The sequence below is a fragment of the Teleopsis dalmanni genome, chromosome 1 (genome assembly GCF_002237135.1).
Source record: "Teleopsis dalmanni isolate 2A chromosome 1, ASM223713v2, whole genome shotgun sequence".
In the NCBI taxonomy this organism is placed as follows: Eukaryota; Metazoa; Arthropoda; class Insecta; order Diptera; family Diopsidae; genus Teleopsis; species Teleopsis dalmanni.
The window spans coordinates 96,495,210-96,506,989 of NC_051846.1; the positions used below are offsets into that span (position 1 = coordinate 96,495,210).

Here is an 11,780-nt window from a genome sequence, read left to right on the forward strand (position 1 = left end):
TTGTTTATGTTGTAATACTGTAAAACTGGTGCTGTTGTTACTAATTGTTTTAAATTGTTAAAAGCTTTTCCCCACATAAATCTTTGTTTCATGTGTGTTATGTTACGTAGCGGTTCTGTTATTGTTGCTAGATTTGGTATAAATTTACTCACATATGTAACAAGACCCAAAAATCTCATAGTCTCAGCTTTATCTTCCGGTCTTGGTATGTTCAAAATTGCGCTCGTTTTATTAGGGTCTGGTTTTACACCCTCACTGGTTAGTATATGTCCATAAAATTTAATATCTTGTTGGCATACCTTAAGTTTGTCTTTGTTGATTTTTAAATTTTGTTGTTTTAAACGTTTCAAGAGTTCTTCTAAGTTTTTGTTGTGATCTTCAACTGCAACTTGTTGATTTTCTCCTTTGCCATAAACCAGAATATCATCAGCTATGCATACCACACCTTTCAAACCTGCTATAATTTGATTTTGTTTCATTTGGAAAATTTCCATTGCTGGTTTTAACCCAAAGCTGATAGTAATGGACAGTGTTCAGTTTCGACTACATAAAATATTAATTTGTATTTTCTATTTTTGTATTTTAATGTTAGTTGAACTGTGCTTGTTGGCATTATACGCGCTCCGTCAAGGGTTTTTAATGTTGTTTTAGTGCTTCTCATAACAGGGTCTGGAAATATTTCTAATAAATCTTTTTTCCAAATTATGTTGGATGTCGCGCCCGTATCCAGTTGACATCTTATTTTGCAACTGTTGTTGTTGTTGTTGTATATGATTAAATCTATTAAAATGCCTGTTGATGAACCAGCTTCTAATGTATGCAGAACATACTCTTTAGATTGCTCATTACTCTGGCTTCTCTCGTTCTTTCTTATCGTTGTTACTTCTTTAACATGTCTTGTTTTGCTTTGTGTCATTTTGTCGTCGCTTTGGTTTTTGATTTTAGACATGCAGACTCTGGCGTAATGTCCCTTTTTCTTGCATTTCCTGCATACTTCCTTTCTTGCTTTGCATTGTACGATTTTATAGTGATAATTGTATCCGCAAAACTTACACAATCTCTTTTGGGTATTACTGTCGTGATGCTTCTTGTGTTTGTTAATTTTATTGACTTCGAATGGTAAAGATTCAATTCCGCGAAGTTGTTTTTCTGTTACTTCTTTTGATCTGCAGATATCGATAGCTTTATTTAGCGTTATGTTTTCGTCTAGCCACAGTCTTTCACGTAAATTTTGATCTTTTATTGAACATATGATTTTATCTAACATTAAATCATTCTCAAGCGGACCATATTGTGCATTTTTAATGAGACCGCGCAATTTGTTAAAGTATTCATCGTATGTTTCGTGTTGTTCTTGTTTTGCCATATTAAACATCGCTCTGATGTAACGTTTGTTGACTGTTGGTGTTAAATTCCGTTCGATTGCATCCAATAATTCGTCTACTGTTGCTTTTTCTTTTTCTAATATTGGCATGTTGATGTACCGTTGAAACACATCTTGCCCTACAGCTGTTAATAGAATAGCTTTTTTTGTTTCCTCGTTTTGAGAATCAATTCCTGACGCTGTTACGTAATTTTGCCATTGTTGCTTGAAATTCTTGTAATTCTCGCTAATATCGCCTGATTTTATGTTTAGTGGGCCTGGAAGCGGAATCTGCTGTAATATTTGTATTTGTGGAACGTGCTGTTGATTTTTACGCGTTAGTTCATTTTTAGCTGTCTTACTTGTTCTTGTAAGTCTGCAAGCTCCGCCATTTTTGTTGAATTTTTATTTAGGCTATCACACCTGACACCATGTTATATTACTCAAAAACAGTTGTTATATTACAGTTGTTATATAACAGTTGTGAATAGTTTATTGTTATTACAGTAAATTGTTACAATCATTTGCTAAGTCTTACTTTCTTCTATGTATATGCACGCTCGATCATCTTCAGTTGTTGTCTTGCCAGATCAACGTGTTGTCTATTTTTAGTGCTGCCATAACACTATTAACACAAGAAGATGAAAAATGTATTGAAGTGTTAAACGTATGTTAATAGTGAAATACTCAAATATTCGTAAATTTCAATATCATTTAAATTAATCATATAATTCATCTTATCATATCATACAACTAAAATTGCAAACGTGTCATATATCAAGAAGTAGAATATTCAATTTTACACTTTTTAATTATATTATTATTATTTATTATTTATTGATTCAAAAAAAATTCATACAGCACTTATAAAAATTATAGAATTTTACTTAAAATCTAAATTGACAATAACATATTTGTTGTGTGTCAGATTGGCATACAAAAGAAGGTGCATAATATTAACATTATTATTTATATAAATTCTTCAATAATTAATTTTCTGTAACTCAAAACACTTTTCATAAAATTATACAGTTTATAAATATTGCTACCGTTTAATAAGATTTTCACTTCTTCTTCGGACAGAAGTGCTTTATCAAAAAAAACTACGCCTAAGTTCTCTGAAAATTGGACATATACCAATAATATGACATATATTTTCTATTTCATGACGATTACATATAGAACAATCACGATCAGATGTATTAAACTCTCTACTGTTCAGATTAAAAAGACCGCCTCTACATTTAAAAAGTAAGCTCGATATGTGCTGAGTGTTTTCGAAATAAAAATTATGCATAATGTCATATTGTAGCTGTGGCAAAGTCACGACAAAGTCACGTTGCTAGGTTGGGAGATCAACGTAACCGAATGGGCTACGTAACTAGATTAGGAGATCAACGTTACCGATTGAGTCACGTTGCTAAGTTAGGAGATCAACGATGCCCAATGCGCTATGTTGTTAGGTTAGGAGATCATCTAATTTACCGTGTCTGAATAATCTTTGCGAGTGCTCCAAAATGTCTGTTGACAGTGCAGCTACTAAGTGTCCTGTTGTAAGCGCTGTAACGATGTGAATTGCTGTGAGTGCTCAGACCGAATTAATTGATGTAAGTGTCGTAACGAAGTGCACTGTTCTATGTGCTACAACCAAGTTACTCGCTGTTGGATTTTTCGTCTCCTTTTATGCGTTTTTTATTTTACGAGACTTTTGCTGTTGTTATTCATACGGTGTATAGCTCAAATTGAATTCATTTAATATGAAGCAAAACCATAAATTTAGTGTTTACACCCAACGGAAAATGGTTAGTGTTGTTAATAAAATTTACAACCAAGGGACTGATTGATAATAGCAAGTTTATTGTTATGATGACGTCGTAGTTTCTTATAGTCGTCACAGTGTCAAGACACATATACTCCACGTGACCCCTGGATAGCTATAATCTTCTGTGCGTAGTGAACTAATATGTGCAGCGAAATTCTCATATATATATGACGTTATGTGTCGGGTTTGGAACCCACTGAAAACAAAGAATTAGCCTCGGATAACGAAACCGGTCACTGTTGACGATACACACAAACATTATAGGAACATGATTTAAGAATATGTATCTGGAATGCCTGAACTCTTAACAGAGACGATACATCTATACAATTGGTCAATGTTCTCAAGTAATATAAGGCTGACATTACCGCCCTCCAGAAAATGCGAGACAAGGATGCTGTAAACGAAAACATTGTGACATTTACTACAAAGCACGAATTTAGAGTCGGATTTGCCGTAAGCACATTCGGTTTAAACCTTCACACCAATAAACGAAAGGCTTGCTAAAATCCGTATTAAGGCCAAATATTTTTACATCACCCTAATTTGTGCACATAGCCCGATAGAAAATAAAGATCACGACAAGGAGATTTCAACGCAAAAGTCAGGAAAGAAGGTATTTTTGGTGCTACGGTCGGAAAGTTCAGCCTTCATACAAAAACTTCTGATAATGGAAGGTGGATTAATTTTATCGTAGTTAGAAATTTGGTGGTATCAGATTCCAGCAATTTCATTGTATTTAGTAATTAAATATTATTGAATTTTGCGCCATTGAACTCAACATTTATACTATGCAGAATTCCATTTTTTCTGAATATTGACAGTTACCAACAGGTAACTAAGTGTTATTATATATTATTGAGTTCAGTCATTGAACTCAACATATACGGAAATGCATGGTTTCCAAATATTGGCAGTTACCAATAGGTAATTAGGTCAATATTTTATTTTCTATTTTTCTGCGTAATAGCAGAATAGTAATGGGAATTTCCATTACTTTTTTGAGAACTTATATAATGAACTTATATATATATTGTATAAATTAATAAAATAACAAAATTAAAAAATAAAAATTGATTTTATTTAATTACTACATTTTATTATTAATCCTTGTGAAACCAAAGTGGGGTAAGAGGTCCCACCTAAAATTTATTTTTTGAATGAATAAATATTGAATGAAAACAAGTCATAAAATTGACTTACAAAACAACCGACGTGTGTATTTTCCTTTGGACAGAACGAAGAGTCATAATGTAATTGCCCCAGTAGGATTCGAACCTACGTTCCCAAGGATGACAATACTATAATGGTTGTGAACTATGTCGTAGTCTTGCGAGACTGAAAACTAGGCTGGTAGAGTGTCATTACAACATAAATTATTAAAAAATTTTATAGTTGCGCTTAATACATATTATTGATACAGATTTTTGCGTTTAGCAATTCATTTTTTTTTGTTTTTTTGAATCCATTTATTTTATTACAATCTGTCAGGTATGAATGACAATAATATTATGTAATTACATATATTATGTAATTATAAATCGTAGTAATAATTATTACGATCTAAAAAATGAAAGACACGTATGGACTATGCCCAGTGACATATCCATATATATTTAAAATAACAATGTGTGATCTATAAATACATATCTAAAATATCTCTCGATGTTTTCCTTCTCAGCCTTGTGAAAGTGTTGGAAGGGGACATCAGGTGTGTAACCAGCGGGTTTGGGTGCATATATATACGATGAGCGTAATTCTTTAAAATACTGGCTATTTCTTCCTTGATTGTCGGAACATGTAATTGTTTGTGCAGCAATAGAAATGCCTCAAGATACCTTTCTAGTAGCTTATGCAGATGATGTGGCAGCAGTTATTACCGACCGCGATACCCAATTAGTTCAAAGAAAACTCACACAAGTGATGCTGAGAGTGCAGGACTGGTTAAGCTGTCATGGCTTACAGCTGGCTACTCATAAAACGGAGATATTACTGTTAACTCGAAAGCATATAAACACAGAAATAGAAATGCGAGTAAATAATGATGTGCTGAGAACCCAAAAAACGATTAATTACCTTGGAATACGAATAGATGGGAAACTTACGTTTTGGGCGCAAATAAAGTATGCAGTAGAGAACGCAGCGAACGCCACTGCTGCCTTAAGCAAACTAATGGCTAACACAGGAGGACCCGTCGCGGAAAAACGGAAATTGTTAATGACAACAGTAAACGCAATTCTTCTATACGGTAGCGAAGTGTGGGCAGATGCACTAGACATAGAAAAGCGCAGAAAAGAAATAATAGCGCATAGAATAGCGCATAGTGCATAGAAGGGCGGCTCTACGTATCACATCAGCGTATCGCACTGTCTCGGCGGAAGCGGTTTTTGTAATAGCAGGTGTAACTCCAATTGATCTTCAAGCAAAGGAGCGCCAAAGAGTATACAACAGGAAAACAAACGGCGATTATACTCAACAAATGGCAAGAGAAGATCAAGACCAAACCATCGAAATGTGGCAACAAAGATGGAACAATAGCACACAAGGAAGATGGACAGCTAGATTGATACCAAATATAACCACTTTTGTAAGTACCTGTACCGTATGGGAAAAATGGATTTGTCAGACTGCATTTATGGTGATGGAGACTGTGACGACGCAGAGCACACCTTCTTTTACTATAACAGATGGCTCACAAATAGAGAAGATATAATAGCGCAGATTGGACATATAAGTCCCGAAAACATAGTGGAAAAGATGAAAGCAAACTCAGAGAGTTGGCGAACGATAGAGTCATATGTGATTCAAGTTCAGAAACGAAGAAATTAGATCTAGAAAGGAAAACTAGAAACTAGAATAAGAATTATAATAAATAGAGTGGACACCAAGAAAATGCGGTGAAAAGTGGTGGTCTGGACGCAGATCGAAAATCAAAAGAGCATGGCTTGAAATGTCAACATAAAAGAGACCCTCCTCGAAGTAATGCGAAAGCGGTTCCGAGGAGGGATAAGTTTCGCTGAAAAGGGGGTGTTTTAGTCCGTAGACTACATATTAATGTTAGGGAGTCGGGCACACCATTCCGACGACAGTCGGTTTGACGGTGCATAAAGCATTCCACCTCCTCACCACAAAAAAAAAACACAAAAAAAAAAAAAATTGTTTGTGCAGCTGTTCATTCGTTATATACCAAGGTGCATTTGTGATCATTCGCAATGTTTTAGATTGGAAACGCTGAATAATTGCCAGGTTTGAGTCTGCTGCAGTACCCCATAATTGGCCCCATAACTCCATGTATGTTTTAGTAGTATAGGTTTTAGATTTGTATATGAGCAGCTTATTGTCTAGTGACAGTTTGAAGTTTCGGCTGAGGAACCAAAATAAGTTTCGTAATTTAAGACCCAGAGCCTTACACTTTTTGAATATGTGTGATTTCCAGGTTAGCTTACTATCCAGATGTATGCCCAAGTATTTTGTTTCTACAGCTTGTGGTAATTCAGTATTGTTTATTAAAACAGGCGGGCACATAGAACGTTTTGTAGTAAATGTTACCTGAACAGATTTTGATTCATTCATTTTTCATCCAGAGAGCAACATTGTTAAGGCAGGTTTGAAGTTTGGTGGAAGCACGAATTTGGTCACTGTCAACTGATAAAATAGCTGTGTCGTTTGCAAATGTACCGATAACACTCTCATCAGTAAGGGGAAGATCCGCAGTATATAATAGATAAAGCATTGGTAACAATGAAAAAGTGCCTTGCCGAGAGGTATGATTTTATAAATATGATAAAATTTAGGGGTAGATTCAGTTTTAGTTTGAAAAGAAGGCCTTCATGCCATACTCGATCAAAAGCTTGTGAAATATCTATAAATGCAGCAGTGCAATATTTCTTACCTTCTAACGCACTATGGATATATCTGACAAGTCTATGAATTTGTTCTATTGTGCTATGTTTTTGGCGAAAGCCGAATTGATGGTCAGGGATGAGTCTGTTTTGTTGGATAATCGGTGTAAGGCGCTTTAGAAACAGGATTTCCATAACTTTCGACAGGATTGGAAGTAGACTTATTGGGCGGTATGATTTGACGTCTTCTGGGCTTTTCCCTGGTTTCGGTATCATGGAGATTCGCGCTATCTTCCACTGTGGCGAAATAAACCACCTTATTATCACAGCGTTAAATAGATAAGTCAGAAATACATATCCTTTTGGTGGAAGCTGCTGCAAAGCCATGCCTGTGATTAAATCGTATCCTGGAGCTTTTTTTACTTTCAACTTTGCTATTATATCCCCAACTTCATTAATAGTATATCTTTTAATTGGAAGTTCCAATTGATAAGGCTCTTGTAGAAAATTAATTTTTTGTTTCATGATATCAGGCATATTTTCGTTATCATTTGGTTTAAAGACCTGGTCCAAATGTAATGCGAATGTTTCTGCTTTTTCAATATCGCTTTTTGCCCATGAGTTGTCTATTTTGCGTATAGGTGGTTGATAAGCAATAGGTCTGTTATTCTTTTTTATGACTTTCCAAAGGGAGTAATTTGTATCACATGAAGCACTTAGGTTTTGGAGGTATAGGGACGTGCGATTATTGTTATACTTTAATATTAGGACTTTATCGAGTTTACATAATTTGTTTAAGCGAGTTTTATCCGCAGGGAATCTCGTCTTTTGTCAATGTTTTCTCATCCTACGCTTTTCTTTGATCAGGTATCTAATGTTAAATGGATAATCTTGGTTAACACTTTTAGGAAACGGTGGAGTTGATTCCCATGCAGACATTTGGACACAAGAGTTGAAATGCTCTACTGCTTCAGTTACATCAGATTCAGTTTTCAACCTAACTTCGGCATTTAGACCAATTGTAATTAGTTGACGATAACTGTTCTAGTCAGTATTTTTGTTTTGAAAAATACATTTTTCTATAATTTCACAGCAGTCATTGAGAGTGATTTTTATTGGCGAGTGGTCAGATGACAAGTCGAAATTGGACTTACAGGTAGTTGTCTCGATACGTACCCCCTTTGATACCGCAAAATCAATTAAGTCAGGTATTTTTCTTCTATCCGTTGGCCAGTATGTGGGTTCACCTGTTGAGATTGAGTATATTTATTGCTTCGAAAAGTTGTCGTCCTTTTGGAGCTATTAGGCGGGAACCCCCTTTTAAGTGTTTAGCATTAAAATCTCCGCCAACTAGGAACCTAGATCCAAGCAGCTGAAAAAATGATATGTACATATCCTTCGAGATACTGTGGCGCGGTGGGCTGTAGAGTGATGAGAAAGTCATGTCGCCTTCTTTAGTTTGTACTACAATGTTTGTTGCCTGAATTTCATTCGTACAATATGGTTTTACTTCATAATGTTTTATCGATTTCCTTATGAGCACCGCAGAGCCTCCATTTCCTTTACCACTGGGATGCATTGTGTGATAAAGTTCATAGTTCGGAATTTTAAAGAAACCTATCGTAAAATGGGTTTCTGATACCATCATTACGTCGGCCTGGTTTATTTTTAAGAATGCTTTTATTTCGACAGCATGTTTTGATAGACCATTAGCGTTCCATATGGCTACTACAATATGGAGCGATGTCATCTCACGGAATTCTTCCACAAAATTATTTGGAATTGGTGATAGCTTCTCCTCTGTTGCGCTACTGGTGTCTGACTTCACTATTTGTGCGAATGTTTGAGATGAATGTGAATTCGTGATGTGATTTTTGTTTAGAGAAGGAAGAGGATTTTCTTGAATTTGCACTTCCGGCGACCTAGGCCTTAATTGGGGATACATTTTTTTTTGTAGGTTTTTGTATATTTGACATCCTTTGTAGTTGGCCGAATGATTTCCCTCACATAAAACACATTTGATCTGCTTTTCCTTTCGCAATTAACAGATGCATGGTTTCCAGCGCACTTGATGCATTTGGGTTTGCGGTGACAGTATCCTTTCGTGTGCCCATACTGCTGGCAATTTGCACATTGAGGAATTTCAAGTTTCAGGTGAGGTGTTTCGAATGTAACTGTAGTATATAAGAGTTTCTTAACCAAATAGATATCCTTATTGTTAGGTTTGGTGCAAGTTCAATTATAAACATGGGAAGGGGTTCACCTGACCCTCTAAGCTTTTGTTCCAAACGTTTACAGCCGTATAATCTTGCTCCAACAGTGCATTTTTGATTTCATCAATATCGGTTGAATGATGCAAATTTTTAAATATATAACCCTAAAGCTTCTCTCGGTTTTTGGTTTGTAAGTGAAAAATTCAGTGTTTTTGAGTTCCAACTGTTTTACAATGCTTACGTATGAGTCAGATGTAGAAGGTTGAACTCTTACTTGACATGAATTTAGCACTTTTAAGTTGTATTGATTAGCTGCATGTTCGTTTAATACATCTATTAGAGGTTTGATGCAATGTACCTTATCAATAAATATAGGTGGAGGTTTCAGTATTTTTGGAACCGTATCATTATTTTTTAACAATTCTTCAGTTTCTTCAGAGTTATCTACCTGTAGATCTGCGTGTCGGTTTGGTTTAATGGGTTCATTTAGCCAGTATGAGTCTAGCTTGATTTGTTTTTGACTTGCTTGATGATTTTTATTTGGACTATCGCGTTGACGTTTACGATTATTAACTACTGTCCAAGTGTCGTTAACAGAGGTAGCGTTTATGGTGGCTGCAGCTTGAGTTGAACCTTTGTCTTGGAGGAGGTTATTTTTTTTATCATTACACAATTTTTGAAGCTGTTGTTGAAGTTGTAGAATTTGTTGTTGTATATTTTTCACCTGAATTGATTTAGATGTTTTATCTTTTATTGACCCAAAGTCGCATTGCTTGATGCCTGTAACGTGTTCATGTTAGTTTCTTTGCGTGTATTGATATGTATTGTTGCGTGTTGGTTTGGGGAACTATGTTTTAACTTTTCGTTTTTATTATTTATTAATTTAATTTTATTAGCGATGGCAATTTCGCTATCTACTATCTACTATCTACTTATACTTGTTTCAATTTTTCAATTTTCTAAAGGTTTGCTTGGGGAATGGTTTATTATATTAGTGTCATCTGTGTTTAGTGTTATATAGCCATTTAGGCCATTTTCACTTATTAGAGATTGCCGACGTACAATTCCTCCGTAATCGGTCATACAACGGATTTAGAATATTATATAGTTAGTTTATTTAATTACATTTTAATTTTTTTTTAAAATTTAAATTTATAATAAATTTATTTATTTTTATATAAGGTGTTTTAATTTTAATAAGAGAAAAAGTAAATAAAATTTTTTTACGTATTTATATTTAATACTTGAAAGTTACACTGTGGCAACACCAAATTATAATTTCTTACCAGAAAATATCTTTTTTACCTTCCTTCGTCATTTCTAAGAAATTCATACATTCCCTTAAATAACTTACATCCCATCACGCAATTCCGCACCATCTTCAAATATAAATATATAATAATTTACTATAATAATAATTATAATAAATATAATTATTTTTTCAAAGAAACTTATTCACTACTTATTCAAACACTACTCAGTTTGATTTGAGAACGTTTTTCAGTTTTTGGCGCATTTCTCCTGCCAAAATAACTAAACAAAACCCAAATTGCGCTCTTCATATTGCTCTTTCGTAATAAAAAAAATTAAGACCGTTCGTGGTTGTGAAACGTTCCGTTCGGGGTGGTGAAACTTTTCAGTCGTGATGGGTCGAATTGCAACAACAAAACTACGTGCTTGGTTTGGTAGTAGTAAATTATTTTGAGAGTGTATTGGTTGGTTTTTTTTGTTTACATTTAAGTTGCCGTTCTTGTACAAGTATTCTTTGCTTTCGATCATATGCTGTCTCTATCAGCTGTTTTGAGCAAAACTTAATTTTGTTTTGGTTTTGTTATTTTTTGCAAATTTAAAATTTAATTTGTTTAAAAAAAATTTTTTATATTTACAAAAGACTGATTAACACCGTCCACTAGCACTGTTTTTTCACAGATTCGATTTATTTATGGTCTATCGTTCAAATGATCATAACTTTGAAATTTAAATTTAGCTATTTCTAATCAAAAAAGACAAAAGTTACGGTTTGAACAATTTTCGCGCGCGCTTTCAGTGACATCAAAACGCGAGAAGAAAAAAAAATTCATTTGCATTCACGAAAATACAGACGGCCAGCGCTAAAACGATTCGCATTTCCACGCTGGTTAAAAATACTTATACCTTACTTGGTTGCCAACCTTTCTTACTCTATATCACAAATATTTTGACAAACCTAATGTACTATTTACTTTATTTATTTTCAGTGTACAATACATGTAATTAAAATAAAATCATTATTTCTCCCTACATGTCAGTATTCATTTGCTTTTAAATCAAAGCATTATAAGCAAAGTTTTTTTGCCTTACATAAATATTTTTAAAATGATGTACGAAATAATATTTTATAATGTTTTCTCTTTGAATTTAAATTAAACAGCCTAAAAGAAGTTGGTTTAAATAAAAGTAAAATTTATTGTAGTGTAACTCAATTTAAAGTCTTTGTGTTTTAAAATAAAAAAGTACTGACAAGACAAGTTTAAACTACAATGCATAATATTATCCTCTCA

At 34.1% G+C, this 11,780-nt stretch overlaps 1 protein-coding gene across 1 annotated transcript; it reads right to left on the reverse strand.

Moving 5' to 3' along the window:
* Positions 1–502: 502 nt before the first annotated feature.
* On the reverse strand, positions 503–1,755 carry LOC119689442. The gene is made up of 2 exons (XM_038104277.1): positions 1,726–1,755; positions 503–1,684 (listed from the first exon to the last, which is right to left on the reverse strand). The coding sequence occupies exons 1-2, from the start codon at positions 1,753–1,755 to the stop codon at positions 503–505; spliced, it is 1,212 nt and encodes a 403-aa protein (XP_037960205.1).
* Between the last annotated feature and the right edge of the window lie 10,025 nt (positions 1,756–11,780).